The sequence below is a fragment of the Podarcis gaigeae genome (assembly GCF_964106915.1).
Source record: "Podarcis gaigeae genome assembly, chromosome: 13".
Classification (NCBI taxonomy): domain Eukaryota; kingdom Metazoa; phylum Chordata; class Lepidosauria; order Squamata; family Lacertidae; genus Podarcis; species Podarcis gaigeae.
The window spans coordinates 43,978,115-43,996,468 of NC_139689.1; the positions used below are offsets into that span (position 1 = coordinate 43,978,115).

The 18,354-nt window shown below is 48.4% G+C and overlaps 2 protein-coding genes across 7 annotated transcripts in view; one reads left to right on the forward strand and one right to left on the reverse strand.

Annotated features, from left to right (window-relative positions):
* Positions 1-11,650, forward strand: CNTD1 (cyclin N-terminal domain containing 1). 3 transcript variants are annotated; one of them, XM_083709797.1, is made up of 8 exons: positions 1-65; positions 2,043-2,224; positions 2,331-2,406; positions 3,166-3,322; positions 4,242-4,404; positions 6,630-6,774; positions 9,669-9,765; positions 10,393-11,650. In XM_083709797.1, exons 2-8 carry the CDS (start codon positions 2,053-2,055, stop codon positions 10,486-10,488), a joined length of 906 nt encoding a protein of 301 aa, XP_083565923.1. In that variant the 5' UTR covers positions 1-65; positions 2,043-2,052; the 3' UTR covers positions 10,489-11,650. The 3 variants fall into 3 exon arrangements, with proteins under 3 accessions (XP_083565923.1, XP_083565922.1, XP_083565924.1); XM_083709796.1 differs by having other exon boundaries at positions 5-157; XM_083709798.1 differs by lacking the exon at positions 1-65 and adding an exon at positions 91-173.
* The window catches only part of BECN1 (beclin 1), a 24,482-nt gene continuing 17,013 nt past the window's right edge, over positions 10,886-18,354 (reverse strand). The window contains exons 9-12 of one of the 4 annotated variants that reach the window (XM_083709623.1): positions 15,028-15,177; positions 14,457-14,517; positions 12,737-12,879; positions 10,886-11,478 (exon numbers count right to left, since the gene is read on the reverse strand). In XM_083709623.1, coding sequence (XP_083565749.1) covers positions 11,310-11,478; positions 12,737-12,879; positions 14,457-14,517; positions 15,028-15,177 — 523 coding nt within the window. In that variant the 3' untranslated portion in view covers positions 10,886-11,309. The other 3 variants (XM_083709624.1, XR_014557473.1, XR_014557474.1) reach the window with 3 other exon arrangements.

Sequence of the window (18,354 nt, forward strand, 5' to 3'; positions counted from 1 at the left end):
TGACGAGGGCGGGCGCGGGCTCAGGGCGGCTTTGGACACGCGTGTGCGCGCGCGTGTGTATGAGTGTGCGTGTCTGGGGACGGTTAATTTCGGAGGAGCAACTGTGTGGTGTTGCGGGGGGGAACCTATTCCTGAGAAACGAAATAGGAGAGATTATGTATATAATTACATTAGTACAGTACTATGTTGTTGTTGTTGTTGTTGTTGTTGTTGTTGTTGTTGTTGTTATTATTGCTGCCATTATTTATTATTGCATTTCTATGCCACTTTTATCTTCCTAGGAAGCTCAAGGTGGCGTACATGGTTCTCCTCCTGCCCGTTTCATCATCACAACAACCTTGAGAAGGAGGAGAAAAGGGGGATGATTGGCTTTTTTAAAAAAAAAATATTACTATATATAGTTTGTGTGTGTGTGTGTGTGTGTGCATAGTGAATTTTATGTTGCAAACCACCCTGAGACTTCCGGGTATGGGGCAGTATACAAATTTAAGGAACAATAACATAATATTTATGTTATTTAATTTATTTATTTAATTTAAATTGAAGGAACAATAACATAATAGATTAGGCTAAGAGAGGGTGACATGGGCATGGCCAGGGTTTTTGTTAGGGGTGGGGCATGCCTTTGTTGGGGGCCAGGCTTTTGTTAGAGGGGGCATAACCTCAGATTTTTATTGATTGGGGGCGACAGCTGCCCCTCTGTCCCCCCTGGTTACACCCATGGATGGTGACTGGCTCAAGGTCACCCAGTGAGTGTGGATTCGAACCCTTGTCTCCCAGGCCATAGTCCAACACTAACGCCTATGCCACATTGGGTCTCTGGAGATGGCAGATGGGCGGCGCGTGGCGGCAACCCCAACCCCTCAGTCCTATATCTAGGCGTGTTCATTCGGAAGGGAGTCCCCAAGGGCCCGCCGGCTTTTGGGATGGTGGCTCAGTGGACGTGTGTTGTTGTTTTTTGAGAGAGAGTGCTGTGTTTCTCTCTCCCATTTCCTGGGTCAGTGGCAGCCATTTCCTGGGCCCAGGCAGCCAGATAGAGATTGTTGCACACACACATTTGGGGTCTGGGAAGAACTCAATAGCCAGTAGGATTAAAACAGATACTCTTGATTTGGCGGGGGGTTTTTACGTAAGCCACCTCTCTCTCTCTCTCTCTCTCACACACACACACACACACACTTGCACACCATTCGGTTCGTTCGTTGATTTTGTTAGTCGCTTTTGTCTTGCCTGAGGTGACCCAAAGCCTGTTTTGCAAACAGACAAAAAAACAAAACAAAACCCTGCATGTTGATACATTAAAACCAAGAGGAAAACAAAATACATTACGAATGTCCCAATGTATTTTGTGGCTACAAATAGTTAAAGACCTGGTTATAGAGGGATGTTTTCGCTTAATGCCTAAATGCAGTGCTTTTTTGGGGGGCGGGAATACATACCCCTAAACATTTTGTGAATCTTTGTACTTTTGTCCATTTGCTGTATTTATTTTCCCCAATATGAACTATAAAATGGTGATTTTCTTGAGTCAAAATGAGAGTATCCCTAAACTGAGCGCTGAAAATCACATAGCGCTGAAAGAGGAAGTGGGGGAAAGGCACTGCTTTTCCAACTTCTTCCTTCAATGGGTGGGTCAGAGGTTTTGTGGGCATCAGGGGGAAGGCCTTCTGGGTGCCATTGTGCCCATAAGCACCACATTGGCAAACTTCAGCCAACATGCGTATAGCATTGGGTCCCACTGAACAGTGGGCCGTAACATCTGAGTAAATATGCATAGGATTGTGTTTTTAGTGTGGAAGACAATTCAAGATTTCCTCTCCTGGTTTCATAGCAAAATGTAGCTGCTTGCCCTATATTGTTTTCAGTCCTAAGTATTTAACTAGTAGATTGCAACATGAAGTTCCAGAACCCTTCATTTCGAGAGAGGCAATAAAAAGGCATGGGCAGAGAAGGGAGAGGGGAAAGACAACAGTTCTAGAGAAAGTAAGGAAATTATACAAATTAAAATGGTGGGTGTTGAACTGCTCTTTCCTCCTTGGCAGAACTCTTCCAATGGGCTCACCCACAAAGGTGGCGTCCAGGTACCATTCTTCGGAGCCTATCTTTGGAGCAGTGGCCGGCGGAGTTATCCAAGATGCTTTGCTCCACATGGCCAGGGAGAATGAGCAGTACCTGAGCGAACTGTGCGAAGAGGCAGGTTGCTTTAAAGAGACACAGATCGTGGGTGAGAACTGAGCTTGGCAAATTCAGTAGGCTGACATGCCAAAAGAACCTGCAGTTATGATTCTGAGGATCCCCCACCTCTCACCCTTTATTTATTTTTTTGACAGAATTTGTGTTTCTTCTGTCCGAAAAATGGAGCCTGACTGAATCAGCAAGATACCAAGCCATAGAAATATTTGAAAGGTATTGATTTGTTCTGCCCACCTTGAGAGAAGATAACATTATATATATTCTACACCTTTGAGGTGTAGCTTTCGGACAACCATGTTATCATCTCCGAGTGATGACTAGACCTTTACATGCTCCATATATATATATATGTATATATATTTATAAAATCCTTTTTAAAATGGCTACCACAGGTATTAATTTAGAGCAGGAGTGAGGAGCCGAAGGCCCAAGCTGTACAGACTCTGCCTGCAAATGTAATGTAAGAAACACCTTCCATTAGTCATAAATGCAAGAGTTTAAGGGGAAGGCAATTGCAAGATGTCACAACCTTCTTCCTCGGTGTGCTGCTGGCTAGTCACATCAGGCCCACCAGGCATTTGCAGTTTTCTTTTCTGCTCGAAGTGACTGCCAAGGGGCCCATCCTGGCGGGCAAACACTTTCTGTTTAGGTACACAGTAGCAGAAAGAAGCTGGAGGGATCTGGAATCCCAAGGACGTGTTTGTGGGGCAATTCACCGCTCCTGGGACAGTAGAGCAAGAGTAGAGGGCTTTTCACACTGTTTCACACATAGTCCGTCACTGCCAGGTATCTGCAGCAAGCAAGCACCTTGCAATTTCCCTTTCAGGACTCCTCAAGCTGCTTTAACTCCCTGACACAGATCTAAGCAAGCACCTTTGATTCTAGGGTGTTGTAGAGAGCAAGGTTTACAGGTACTGCCAGCCTTGCTTCATTTTCCTTTTAACCAGATTTTTTATCCTTGTACTTTCCTAGGTTCATGCTTACACTCATTAAAGAGGCTTCTCATCTCACGAGAGCAAAGGAGGAAGACAGCAAGTGGGCCTCCGTGAAACAGCAGATTGAGAGCACATATGTGCTGCGTCTGGTCTCTTGCATCCAGCTTGCCAGCAAGCTCTCCTTCCATTATAGTGTAAGAAGATTCAGGAAGTGCCCTTACATATTTTGACATAATCTTTGCTCCCTTTATGCACCATCCCAGAGCCATTCTGTGGGAGGGAATGTTAAGACAGTATTTTTTTTTAGAGCAATGTTACAGTAATGTCTGCCCAATAAATGAAAATGGAAGTTATTGGTTGCAAAACCAGATGTACTCTGCAAGTAAAGGTAAAGGGACCCCTGACCATTAGGTCCAGTCGTGACTGACTCTGGGGTTGCGTGCTCATCTCACTTTATTGGCCGAGGGAGCCGGCGTACAGCTTCCGGGTCATGTGGCCAGCATGACTAAGCCGCTTCTCGCGAACCAGAGCAGCGCACGGAAACACCGTTTACCTTCCCGCCAGACGTGCTTTTGAACTGCTAGGTTGGCAGGAGCAGGGACCGAGCAACGGGAGCTCACCCCGTCGTGGGGATTCGAACCGCCGACCTTCTGATCGGCAAGTGCTAGGCTCTGTGGTTTAACCCACGGCGCCACCTGCGTCTGCAAGTAGCTATATTAAAAATGGCTAATAGCTATATAGCATTATGAGGCTTTCACAATTATCAACTTGTAGCTGAAGGGGGTGGGACACCTTTTATATTATTGGAAAAAACAATATGAACAGAGTTTGGGGAAGGTTTTCTTTACACGTTTATAGAGATTTGTATGTATTTTTAAAATACGGGGTCTTGTTTTAAGACCTGCTACCAAAGTTCTGCTCATAGAACAAGCTGTCCTGCCTCCCCCGCCCTTCTGCAGCTCCCTTTGCAGCCCCCATAGCTTGAAATGTCATTTTAATGCAAAGTGTGTGTTGCAATAAATAGACAACAGAACTCCTTTAGCACCCGGTCGTGGTAGACAGAAGTAAAGTTGGCATTTTGAGAGTAATGGTCACATTTCTGTCTTCGTACAGATAGTGAATAACAACGTGGTTCTGAGGTTTCTGAAGTCTTTGGGCTTCTCCTATACCACAGAAGAACTACTGGAATCTGAACTGGCCATTTTGAAGGCTCTGCATTTCAAAATCAATTTTCCAGCCCCTTTTGCTTATGTTGAAATGCTGCTGGAGGTTTTAGGTAAGGGTCAAGAACAAGACATAACATTGGGCAAGCTTTAGCTAAGGAGGTAAAAATAAGTCACGGTCCCCACTCATCTTCTTTGAGCAGCAAGCAGCTCTAGGGAACCCTTAACAGGGCATTTTTTTCTAGTGTACAGAGCAGTGGAAGAATAAGGGTATGTCTCGAAATCTATTCGCTTAAGCTTCTTCTGGCATATTGGGCTCCTTGTTTCAGGGAAATGAATACTTGGATCAACTTGCAGTGTTCCCATTCTGCAGCAAGTCCCATTCTGAACAGCTCCACTTTAAAGGAGTTGCTGTTAATCAGAAGAAGGGGGAAAGGCCATTTTTTTGCCGCAACAGAATAACTGTATCTTTTGAATTTGTTGCTAGATCTAGCCTGAACACACATTCAGTTTGTTCCCCTTGCTACCTTTACCTTGTAAGCTATTCCAGACAGAGCAGTACCTTTTTGGCTTTAGGTTTTTGGGGAAAGTCTACAAAAATGAAGGCGCTGAAACCGAGGCAACAAATCCTACAATAGTTTGGCCACATAAGGAAGAAGGGTGTGGTGAACTACTAGAAGGCATCTCCTGTAGGTCCACGCATCTACCCTAAATCAGTGGTGTAGTGTGGGGGGTGCAGGGGGGGCCGCCGCACCAGGCGCAACATCTGGGGGGCGCGCGGAAGAGACTCGAGTGCTAAAATCCACGGGTTAGGGGGCGCAAATTACCGTATTTTTCACCCCATAAGACACACTTTTTCCCCTCCAAAAATGAAGGGGAAATCTGGGTGCGTCCTATGGGGCGAATGTAGGCTTTCGCTGAAGCTTGGAGAGCGAGAGGGGTGGGTGCGCACCGACCCCTCTCGCTCTCCAGGCTTCAGGAAGACATCCGCAGCCTGGGCAGCCCTGCAGGAGGTCAGGCAGGGATGTCTAGGCTGCGGATAGCAGCCTGCTTCCTGGAGCGTCGGGCGCCCTGAAAGCAGAGCGCCCGGCGCTTCGGGAGCGCATCCGCAGCCTGGGCAGCCCTGCAGGAGGTCCGGCAGGGCTGTCTAGGCTGCGGATAGCAGCCTGCTTCCTGGAGCGTCGGGCGCCCTGAAAGCAGAGCGCCCGGCGCTTCGGGAGCGCATCCGCAGCCTGGGCAGCCCTGCAGGAGGTCCGGCAGGGCTGTCTAGGCTGCGGATAGCAGCCTGCTTCCTGGAGCGTCGGGCGCCCTGAAAGCAGAGCGCCCGGCGCTTCGGGAGCGCATCCGCAGCCCGGGCAGCCCTGCAGGAGGTCCGGCAGGGATGTCTAGGCTGCGGATAGCAGCCTGCTTCCCGGAGCGTCGGGCGCCCTAAAGCAGAGCGCCCGGCGCTTCGGGAGCGCATCCGCAGCCCGGGCAGCCCTGCAGGAGGTCCGGCAGGGCTGTCTAGGCTGCGGATAGCAGCCTGCTTCCCGGAGCGTCGGGCGCCCTGAAGCAGAGCGCTCCGCGCGCCGGACAGACATCCGCAGCGTGGGGAGTCCTGCAGGGGTTCCCCGCAGGGTTCCCCACGCTGCGGATAGCAGCCTGCCTCCCGGCGGGTGGGGCGCCCTGAAGCAGAGCGCCCCGCGCGCCGGACAGACATCCGCAGCGTGGGGAGCCCTGCAGGGGTTCCCCGCAGGGTTCCCCACGCTGCGGATAGCAGCCTGCCTCCCGGTGGGTGGGGCGCCCTGAAGCAGAGCACCCCGCGCGCCGGACAGACATCCGCAGTGTGGGGAGCCCTGCAGGGGTTCCCCGCAGGGTTCCCCACGCTGCAGATAGCAGCCTGCCTCCCAGCGGGTGGGGCGCCCTGAAGCAGAGCGCCCCGCGCGCCGGACAGACATCCGCAGTGTGGGGAGCCCTGCAGGGGTTCCCCGCAGGGCTCCCCACGCTGCGGATAGCAGCCTGCCGCCTGAGGCAGACATCAGCCAGCCCCACAAGCTCAGGGAGGTGCAGCGCCCTTCCTCGACCTGGTTTGGTTTCCCCGACCTGCTTTTGGGGGGGAAATAAAGGGAAAAATTTTTTCCTTTATTTCCCCCCCAAAAAACTAGGTGCGTCCTATGGAACGGAGCGTCCTATGGGACGAAAAATATGGTATTTGCCTTGCCCCGGGTGCTGACAACCCACGCTACGCCACTGCCCTAAATTGTCCAAAGGGGTAGTCAAGACATATGTTTGTAGATTCTGGTTCCAGACAGAAACCTAACTGCAGCTTCTGCTGCCTTCTGTTATTTCTCATGATTAGGGTACAATGGCTACATGCTGCCCACAAAACAGCTGCTTGAAATGTGCAGACATTTGCTGGCTTTAACGCACCTCTTGCGGAGCAGCGTTTATGACACCTTGCTGAAGACTTCGATTAAAAACTCCTCTCCGAATGAGCTCCAGTTGTAAGTTCTGGGAAGTGGCAAGCTAGAAATGAATTCATTCTGGTAAGGGGGAAGCTTTTGTGGGGGGGGGGGCAGAACCTCAGATTTTTATTGATTGGGGGGGACAGCTGCCCCCCTTGGCTACATCAATGGCTGGTGACTGGCCCAAGGCACTTCCAGACTCCACTATGTCTCTTGAAGCAGCACAAAGAGCAGAGAGCTCTTTACAGACCAAGAAAATCTGAGTCACTTTCCAGGCAACACACCTTAACAGAGGCCTGTTTGTAAGCAATGCACATGGGATGGAGCCTGACTTCACAAAATTTGGCAACAGCACAGCATGCACAGCTCTCGATGTCTACTGTAAGGTATCCTTTAAATACAGTGTGGCAATCAGCAGGGATGGGAAGGCTGGTATTTTCTAACCCAGGCTAAAAATGTCCTATTTGGATAAGTTGCTGAAAGGAGACATGGTTCAGCTGTAGACAGCGGATGAGCAATGTTCTATTCTTACAGCTCCAGAAGTAGAAAAAAAGCCTTGTGAAAGTGCCACACACACACGCACAAAGGTTAAAGGGAAACACAGAACACCACTCTGTACAGCTGTGGCTTAAAAAAAGGGGGGGGGGATCTGCATCACCATTAAGGGCGGCTTGCACAATAAAAAGTATCGACGTGGTTGAAATGGACCATCAGGCAATAGCTGCTAGAGCCCCAGCATTACACAAGTCCCTTAGAATGACCAGAGAATTGTATCATATTTTTTCACAGAAACCTTTCAAAAGTGTTATTCCAGAGTGAGTTTCAAACTACTTCTTACAAGTAATTAGTCTGAAAACGGCATGTGATGGTCCTCTGTTGCAAGATATACCGTATTTTTCACTCTATAAGACGCACCAGACCACAAGACGCACCTAGTTTTTGGAGGAGGAAAACAAGAAGAAAAAAAATTCTGAATCTCAGAAGCCAGAACAGCAAGAGGGATCGCTGCGCAGTGAAAGCAGCAATCCCTCTTGCTGTTCTGGCTTCTGGGATAGCTGCGCAGCCTGCATTCGCTCCATAAGATGCACACAAATTTCCTCTTACTTTTTAGGAGGGAAAAAGTGAGTCTTATAGAGCAAAAAATACGGTACTCTGGATCTTTTATTGCCTCCCTTTATATAACAAAGATGCATTTTTAGGGCCTTTTCTACAGAATTGGTTCTAAAAATGTCTCATTGGATATGTGTTTTTCCTCAACAGAAACATCTTTGGTTGCAAGGATAATGCATTTTCATAGCACCTGTAACACATTACATTGTGGCTGAGAAAATACACCCACTCTGCTGGTGTGGTTTATGGGATGTGGCTGCATAAGTGTTGTGGGCATCTACTGAATATTGCCTAGGACAGTGGTTTTCAACCTTTTTGAATCCATGGCTCCCTTGGCCAACTACGTTCTCAGGAGCCCAGTTATGTCACTCCTTGCCTGCAGAGCTGCCACCCTCTCACCCTTTTTCAAATACCCTCCCTTGTGGAGTGTTCCCTTAGCCTCCTCTCCTGGGGAGTCCTCTGGGCTGCCGCCCCTGGTCTCTGAGCTGCCCCTGCTGCCCCAAAGAGAGGTGCCCCACAGGGGCCTGGGACTTGTCTGTCCATTCCTAATCGCAAGGGCTGGCAGACTAGCTGGCTGGACTCCCTAACCCACTTGCTTGCTTACTCCAAGGCTGCCTCAGCTCCTGCCACCCAGCACCCCTTGACCAGCCCGAGGCACCATTCGTCTGTGGATATTGTAGCCAGGGCTGCTGCAAGAAACAACTCTGCAAGCCTTTTGGAAGCAGAGATGTGAGAAGGCATCAGAAGAGGGAGGAAGGAAATGAGGACAGAGGCTAGTGTTGCCCGTGGCACCCTTGACCATCATTCAAGGCACCCCAGGGTGCCACAGCACACTGGTTGAAAACCACTGACCTAGGACATAAACGATACATCCTTCTCCTATACCGTTCCGTGACCTTTTGAAAAACTCTGTTTTAGACTTCTATAAGCACTTCCCTGCTACGCTACTCAAGCAAAAGACAACTCATGTACTCAGTTAACCAAATAAATGTATGAAAAGCAATAGAAATTTGCCCTTTCTCCCCCCACCTCCCACAGCATTGCCTACCATGTCCTTCTTAAAATCTAAAAACAGATTCTCTCCTGCCCCCTCCAACACTGGTGCACTTATCTCCAGTGGCAGAATGTCTGTGAACTTTTGTATTTTTTTTAGGAAGGAAAGAAAACACCAAAGAGGTTTACTGTTCTCCCATTATGTGCAGACAGGATGTGGTAATATTGCCACTGGCTCAGTCACATGCAAGGATACCATAAAGTGACTTCTTTGTGTGTGTTTTTAGCTTGTGGATAGCCGCACATTCTCCTTTTTAGATGGTGGTAGCTCCCCCCCCCCCCCTAAAAAAAAATCCTCTGGTGCCATGTTTATTTGTAAGGAAATAACTCCTCCTTTTAGACTTTGGTGTGGAATTCTGACAATTCCCAATACCCTAGAACAGGGTGATCTAACCTTTCATACCAAGTGGGCCACAAGAGTGCTTTGACAGGGAACCCATGGGCCACACACTGCCTTGTCACACGGGGTAGGAGAGCGAGTCCAAAATGTTATGCCCCTCACCAGCCCTCCCAAAGCCGGGCGAGATGCTGGGTTTGGGGAAGGACTCTAGGACTCTTGTCAAGAGCCCTCACACCTCCTTCCCAAAGCCCAGTGCCTCTGCGGGGAGGGGCGTCAAATGTTACCGAGGGCCGCCAAAAAAAAGGTCTCAGGCTGGGTCCGGTGGAGTGGCAGTAGAACGCAGCTTCTCCAGCCCGATGAGTCTTCCTGCTACAGTATTAGTGGCGTGCAATGCCACACCTTGTCTTACCTTCTTGCTTCAACTGGACAGGGCGAAGTTTCTGCCAGTAAAAGAAGATCTCATGCTATTGGCTGTCGGAGTCATTGGGGCAAGCACTTTCCTCCTGAATCCCGAGGGCTTGAATCAGGTACTTACACTTTTGTGGCTTAGCCACGAAACTGCCACGGGGCTACAAGGTGTGGGAACCCAGGGGTGATGGAGTGGATTCCATTCTTTTCCATACACCCCCGACGCTTGCCAACTTCCTTGCCAGGTGTCAGGGAACTGCCATCGGCTCAGGGGGGAGAGGGGAAAAGCTGGATGGATTACAGAGAGCCCCCAAAGATCGTGGGAAGCAGCACTTCCTCAGCGGAGGAAGGTAGCCACGCCTCTAGTGAAGAGGAGGCGCAGGGCTCGGAGGAGGCGAGGCAGTGCCAGGACACCTTGCTTGAGCAAAGCGGGGAGGAGAGAGGTCCCCCGTTACCCACGCCTTCCTTGCGCAGTAGGCCTCCGCACAGAGAGGGGAGGCGCAGACTGGGCGTCAAGAAACTACTCTGCTGGGGAAGGTTTAAGCACCGCCCACTCAGATTCTGCCAGTGAATGAGCAAGACACGGAATAGAGGCGCTCTGCATTCTAAAGGTTTTTATCACCGATAAGAAAGTTTTAAAACAGACTATTGAAGCATATTGCCTGTTTGCTCTCGAGCAACCAACCGATACCTCTAACACCAGGTATCCATGCACCGTCTTAACCTTGCCCTATTTCTTTTGACAGGTTGCGGAATACCTCAGCGACACCACAGGCATTGGTCGGCAAGACATTGTTGAGGCAGTCTACGCAATTCTGAAGCACAGCGTGGGCGACGACTAGTTTCTTCCACCTTCATCCCCTGCCCTCCAAACAGCATGCTGCCACACTTCATTTGGGGCTCTCAAAGAGATGGTTGTGCTCCAAAGAAACAAGGCAACCAGTTATATTTAAATGTTAATGCTTACCTCAGAGGCTTTTGTCCTGTTACCGTACCCTTTGAGAAGGCCTGGGGCAGGCACTTAAAGTGGACACTTAAAAGGGGCCTTAGGCCTACGACCATTGATGCCTTGCACAGTTACAACTCTGGAGAAGAAGCATGGCTCCTGAGGGCAGACCCTGAGATGTGCGTGCTGCCGCAACAGGAGAAGAATGTTTCTTCTGAGTGTAAGTGGATGAACTCATTCACAAGGGAAGAAGAAACATTAAATGGCAGCTCATGATAAATAAGGATGCTGTGTTCTTCCGGAATACAAACGGCTTTTATTTATTCTTGCATTTCCTAGGGCATCTTAGTGTAGCAACCAAACTGCGATTCTAATAATGTTATAGCTTAGTACTCCTCCAGTCTGAAAGCTGTTAAGAGCTCCTCAAGCAGGTCTCTTTTTACTGCCGTACGTGGGTCCCCCCTAACTATCCAGGACCCGGTTCGCTTCTTTCCCCCAAAGCAGCAGCAGGCTGTGCCGCGACAGAAATCCAACCATGCTGTCGAGCCGTTTTGCTTCATATTACCCGACAATGACATTTTAAGACAAAAGTGCTTTGCAGTTTTTTGGTCTTGTAAGGTGGTGATGTACTGATATCACAGGCCAAGTCCTGTTTTGGGTATCTTTGAAACAAACTACAGACACATTATGGGATGGAGTCCTCCTCTCTTACAAGAGTCATTTGTTGTAGAACTGGGAAGAGACCCAGGCTAGACCCCACTTCAGGTTCGTCAGCATGAACTTGAGTGCTTTTGTCCACTGCTCCTCCGAGTTAAACTGAGTCTTTATGGAGTAGGACCCGCCGCTTCCACCTGTGTCTTCAATCTTGCCCTTCTCCACATCCATTCTGCAGTGGAGAAACACAAATTCTGGTCAGGCTCCAAAGCTGAAACTCCTGGCAGCTGGCACCATCACAAACCTCGAGTTTGTCAACAGAGCAAGCCCCCTGCTTTTCTGCAATACTGTTAATTTACTGATTGTAAAATGCATGGGTGATGTCAAGGCTCCTGCTGAGACAACAGCCCTGCCCTCCCCTTTTTTACCACAGCACTTAAAACCTTGCTTTTTATTTCAAATAAAGGTCACCCAAGCAGGCTTGGCTAGAATGAAAAAAGTGGGCAACGCGGCGGGACACCTGCCCTTGTGAACCTAAACAGAGATGCATTTGGTTTTAGAGGATTCCCACGGCCTGGTAGACAATACTCTAATGATGTTGCAGGTGGTGAAAGTGGTTATGAGAACAAAGTGGGGAGCTCTAAAGCAGGGTTAAGTAGGCAGAATGGAGTATGCTTGCAGCATACAACAGTGGTTAGAAGACATTGCCCCTGCCATGACGCCTCTTTTTAACAACACAGGAACCCAGCCTCACACCTTGCAGGGGCCTTCATAAGTCAACAGTCATTGTAAGTTGATGAGACCAGACAAAAATGTTTTACTACTACTGTATTGCAAGCTGCTGCAGTCATAACTTGAGACTGTGCAAAATTACTGGCCTGGCAAGTCCCAGAAAGGTTGTGAACAAAACAAGCAGAAGCCAAACCTAATAGAGCAAAAAAATGCTCCAGGTGGGCTGCTGCTAGGCTTTGCCCATCTTGCCTTGCAAAAAATAGGGTCAGTATCCTTTTAAGATCACACAAATTATCACACTAGAGGACACTAGAGGACCATCTGCTCCAGCGCCGTTTCTAGCAATGGCTACATTGAATACTCAAGGCCCTCCAGATATTTGTCGGACTACATTTCCAAGAATTCCTGACCACTGCCCATTACTGGCTGTGGAGCTGATGGGAGTTGGGAGCCCAGCAACCCTGGGAGGTTCTCCATCCCCAAGCTAGGGCAACTCACAGCTCTGATGCCCTCTAATCGTGGTGGCTCTGTTGTCCACCAATACATTCATGGACAATTGTTGCCACATTCCATTTTTAATGCCCTATGCCAAATGCTAATCACAAATCAGCCTGTGTCAGTGAAATCCTTAAGTTAATTGTGCTAGCATGAATGCATACATACATTCATTTGTCCCAGATATCTCACTAGTCAGTTTTAGTAGATAACTATTGTCCAGAGAAACCCATGTCTTTCTGATGCAGTGATTTTTTTATTACCTGTAAGGCAAACAGAAGCGGGTCTCGCCCTTTTCCACTTCCTCTTTGAACTGTTGCACACAATCCAGGAATGCCACCATGGCATGGTCAAACTTGTTGTCCCAGAAAAACCGCAATCCTCCTGAACAGTAAAGGGGCAGCTCCTTGAAGACACAAACGCTTACACCAGAAACAAAGGGAATTACTCTGCAGCTGCCCCAAGACCTTTAGGGGGTGGCTTTGTTTTTCCAGGAAATTGGGGACACGCCATCCTTGATTCAATTCCACCATATACCCCACGGGACTGTAGCCAGTCTCAGTGTCATTCTGCCACAATTGTTTCCTTAGCCAAGTCTAGGGCAGCGAGAACCAACAAGCGAGAGAAGTGCTTTACTCTAGTGGGGAGCAGTTGTTACCTATTACGAATTTCATATTCAGTAATAATATTTTAGAGAAAAATATTCCAGAATCACAAAGAGCTTATGTGACATTCTCAAATGCAGATAAAGAGCAGGGCCTGCTCCCTCAAGGGAGCCACACACTGAATTTGGGAAAATAAGATGTACTTTTCAGTTATTTCAACCCAATCCTATATCAAAGTCCCATTAAGTTTTGCTTAGGGGACCCTTGCCCATTATTTCAGCCATGTGCTATGGTGCATAGAGGTGCACCCCCCCAAAAAAAGCTCCCTTTTCCTAGAAGCTCACTAGAGTTGAATTAAGCTGATTGTATAGAATGAAGAATTGAATGGAAAACTGAAATCTGTGCTTCTGAGGTTTGATGCAATTGCATAGAAATCCTCCACAGAAACAATCAGAAGAAAGAAATGTAAAAGAAACAGAATCAGGTGTAGTCCCAAGCTGAAAATTGGAGTCATCCACGAAATAGTTGTGTGTCTACAAACTTGTGATTTAGAGATCACTACAAACTCCTGCCAACGAAAGCACGTCAAAGTGCAAGTATATAAATAGGTACCGCTCCGGCAGGAAGGTAAACGGCGTTAAACCAGAGCCTAGGACTTGTCGATCAGAAGGTCAGCAGTTCGAATCCCCACGATGGGGTGAGCTCCCATTGCTCGGTCCCTGCTCCTGCCAACCTAGCAGTTCGAAAGCATGTCAAAGTGCAAGTAGATAAATAGGTACCACTCCAGCGGGAAGGTAAACGGCATTTCTGTGCAGTGCTCTGGTTCGCCAGAAGCGGCTTAGTCCTGCTAGCCACATGACCTGGAAGCTGTACACCGGCTCCCTCAGCCAATAAAGCGAGATGAGCGCCGCAACCCCAGAATCGGCCACAAATGGACCTAACGGTCAGGGGTCCCTTTACCTTTACCTACACAATAAACAACACTATTCAGTTACCTTTCCTCAAGCCCTTTGAATCTTCTCCATGTGATTTAAAATAAAACAACCGAAAACAAACTGCACTCGGAAAACCTATCAACCAAGTAATTTTGTGTGAAAATAGAATTCTGGCCCAATTTTCAACATCCACCTTATTGCCATACGACTGACGGCTAAACTACGGGATATAAAATTTGGAAACCTTGGTTTTAAAATTCAGTACAATTTCTTCCTGTTAACACTTCGTTTCCACCAATGCTCCCTGAAATGCTTTCGCTAGATTTCTAGAGGCCTCTGGGTTTCTGACCGGTGTATCCTGAGCCTTAACTGACAGGACACTCTAGAAGACCCAAACACTGATGTGTTTTAAGACTGAGATTGTATGGAGCCCAACCTCTTACCTTGGATTTGTCTGTGAGAGACTCTAAATAAGAGTGGTTCCCGTATGGGATAAGGCGGTACCTGCAAGGGAAAAGGGAAAGTTGCACTGAGAATCCTTTTGATTCCAAGGTGCGGTATTAATTATCTAAGTAACAGGTTTATTGGATGGGACGTGGGTGGTGCTGTGGGTTAAACCACAGAGCCTAGGACTTGCCGATCAGAAGGTCAGCGGTGAGCTCCCATTGCTCGGTCCCAGCTCCTGCCAACCTAGCAGTTCAAAAGCACGTCAAAGTGCAAGTAGATAAATAGGTACCGCTCCGGCGGGAAGGTAAACGGCGCTTCCGTGCGCTGCTCTGGTTCGCCAGAAGCGGCTTAGTCCTGCTGGCCGCATGACCCGGCAGCTGTATGCCGGCTCCCTCGGCCAATAAAGTGAGATGAGCGCTGCAACCCCAGAGACGGTCACGACTGGACCTAATGGTCAGGGGTCCCTTTACCTTTAATAGGTTTATTAGACTGATTGCTCCTATAGGCTCAATGGCCAAAAAGAGTGTGGGGATGGGAAGGGGAGGAGGCCAGTATTTCTGCTCCCACCTTTGAAAGGTCAGCCCCATCTTGTTGGCAAGGGCATGGAGAAGCAGCACAGTCTGCCCCCAGGCTGCGTTGATCTCGTTCCACTCCACGGGGACACTCGGAAGCCGGCCGAGGCGGAAGTTGTTTATGGTGCCAAACTGTCCACTGTGCCTACAGGCAAGAGGGAGAGTTCATCAGTCAAACCCTCGGAGGGCCAAGAAAAAGCTTAGTGCCTCCAGCTTGGGACTACAGTTCCCATCAACCCTGACCACTGGTCCTGTTAGCTAGGGATGATGGGAGTTGTAGTCCCAAAACAGCTGGAAGGCCAAGTTTGGCCATCGCTGGCTTAGTGTGAGTGCAGTTATTTCCCAGGCAACTTTTTAGGCACACCCAGTTATCTAGGAACCCAGCAGAACCTAAAACGTCCCCCTAAACTTTGGTGGAACAATCTATTCCACCTGCAGAATACCGTATTTTTCGCTCTATAAGACACACTTTTCCCCTCCTAAAAAGGGGAAATATGTGTGCGAATGCAGGCTGTGCAGCTATCCCAGAAGCCAGAACAGCAAGAGGGATCATTGTTTTCGCTGCACAGCGATTCCTCTTGCTGTTCTGGCTTCTGGGATTCAGAATATTTTTTTTCCTTGTTTTCCTCCTCCAAAAACTAGGTGCGTCTTAATAGTCCAGTGCGTCTTATAGAGCAAAAAATACAGTACTTGGTTGTTGTAATCTTCAGCCATCATCCAGCAACCCATGCTGCATGTCTCAGAATACCAACCCTGGTGCTTTCTGGCATGCAGCCACAAAGACTGCAGTCTCCTCTTCATTGGAGGAATGAAGCTCGTGATCAAAGGGCTTGCAACCCATAAAGGAAAATTCCAAGGAAGGGCTGCTGTAGGGCAGACAGATGTGTTTGTGTAACAGAGGCTCCAGCCTTTCCTATAGGCTTAGCAATGGAAAGGGGAGAAAATGCCAAGAACTGACATAATAATTGTCAGGGGTTCAGAAGGAGAGACACAGGAGGGGGAGCAAATGGAGAGTGAGGAGGAGGAGTACGAGGGGGGCGCAGGCAGTGACAGTGGCCAGAGTTATTCCACAAGCCTCTCTAGCGAATCGGAGGACTCACAGAAGGGAGCGCCGGTGGCCAGAGCAAGGGAGATTCCAAGGGAGAAACCTCAAGAGGGAGGGGCCAGCGGGGAGTCTCTGAACAGCAGCTGGAGATCAGGGCCAGCGTCTCCACCAGAGCGCAGTGGGGAGGGGGAGTCCCAGGAGTCGGGACCAGTGTCCTCACCACCAGAGGGAGGAGAGGAGTCAGGTTTGGCAACACCCACATCAGGAAGCGGGGAAACGGTCAGAAGGAAAGTCACCGGCTGGGCGCGTGCGCCAAGTTCAAATGTACAGGAGCGCGGCACAGCGGGGAGCCCGGGAAGGGAGCCAGGTCCTAAAGCCCGCCGGAGGGAGGGGCAAGACTCAGGAGGCTCCGCGTCAGAGGAGTCCAGGAAGGAGGGAACCCCAGAGGGCAGAAGGACCCAACGCAGGAAAGAGCAGCGCAAGAGGTGGAGCCGGGCTAGAATCTTAAACTGGTGTGGGTGGAGCAGTGAGTCAGAGGGGACTTAGCCGGTCTAGCGTTAAGACGTGGGCCTGCGCGCCCAGAGCTTGGAAATGGAAACTAAACTTCAATAAAGACTTTTGTATATAATATCCACTGGGCGTTGGTCCTCTGTGAGCTGGGACCTAGCGGCAGTCCTGACAATAATAATAATAATAATAATAATAATAATAATAATAATAATAATAATAATAATATAATAAGGGTGAGCTATGGGAAATCATATTGTTATTTGTGGAGGGAAAGCTGGTGCAAGATTTTTGGAATTTAATTTTGACAGAAATAATAAATATTACAGTGGTACCTCGGGTTACATACGCTTCAGGTTACATACGCTTCAGGTTGCAGACTCAGAAATAACCCAGAAATAGTACCTCGGATTTAGAACTTTGCTTCAGGATGAGAACAGAAATCATGCTCTGGCAGCGCAGCAGCAGCAGGAGGCCCCATTAGCTAAAGTGGTGCTTCAGGTTAAGAACAGTTTCAGGTTCAGAACAGACCTCCGGAACGAATTAAGTTCTTAACCCGAGGTACCACTGTACTTAATTTGTTCCGGAGGTCCGTTCTTAACCTGAAACTGTTCTTAACCTGAAGCACCACTTTAGCTAATGGGGCCTCCCGCTGCTGCTGCACGATTTCTGTTCTCATCCTGAAGCAAAGTTATTAACCCGAGGTACCATTTCTGGGTTAGCGGAGTCTGTAACCTGAAGCGTATGTAACTCGAGGTACCACTGTACTGGAGAAACTCTTGTTAGTTGGGCAAAATTAAGGTTACTGAGTATTTTTGATGACGCCCAACCTCAAAGGACTGTATACACGATATTGGCAGCACAAATAGTAACTGCTCCAAATATTGCACTTGGCACTTGGAACCACACACTCTGGAATATGGATATAATTGATAAAAATATGGATAATTTGAGATTCCGACAAGGACCACAACCTCCAGACATTTTACATCATTTGGAATTCTCTGCTTATATATACCGTAGAACCATCATTTTCAAGATGAACTTTGTCACAAGCCTAGCAAATCTGGAACTAAATAAGGTTGTGGAATGTTCTCCTCAGGGAGGTTCACCTGGCAACTTACAATAATATAATAATAATTCATTATTTATACCCCAACCATCTGGTTGGGTTTCCCCAGCCACTCTGGGCGGCTCCCAACCGAATATTATAAACACAATACAGCGTTAAACAATAAAAAACTTCCCTAGGCAGGGCTGCCTTCAGATGTCAACTTTATTATACAGCTTCAGACGCCAGGCAAAAATGTTCTTCTTTCACCAGACCTTTGGCCGATTGACATCCGATGCCCTTTTAAAATGTGTTGGGGAGGGGGCGATTATTGGGTTTTTCTTGTTTTTATTTGTGTTATGTATTCTGTGTTTTCATATTGTCGTTTTGTGTTGTGAACTGCCCTGAGACTGCTGATATAGGGCTGCATACAAGTTTAATTAATAATAACAACTACAGTGGTACCTCGGGTTACATATGCTTCAGGTTACATACGCTTCAGGTTACAGACTCCGCTAACCCAAAAATAGTACCTCGGGGTAAGAACTTTGCTTCAGGATCAGAACAGAAATCGTGCTCCGGCGGTGCAGCGGCAGCGGGAGGCCCTATCAGCTAAAGTGGTACCTCAGGTTAAGAACAGTTTCAGGTTAAGAACGGACCTCCAGAACGAATTAAGTACTTAACCCGAGGTACCACTGTACTGCTACTTCTGATAAAGC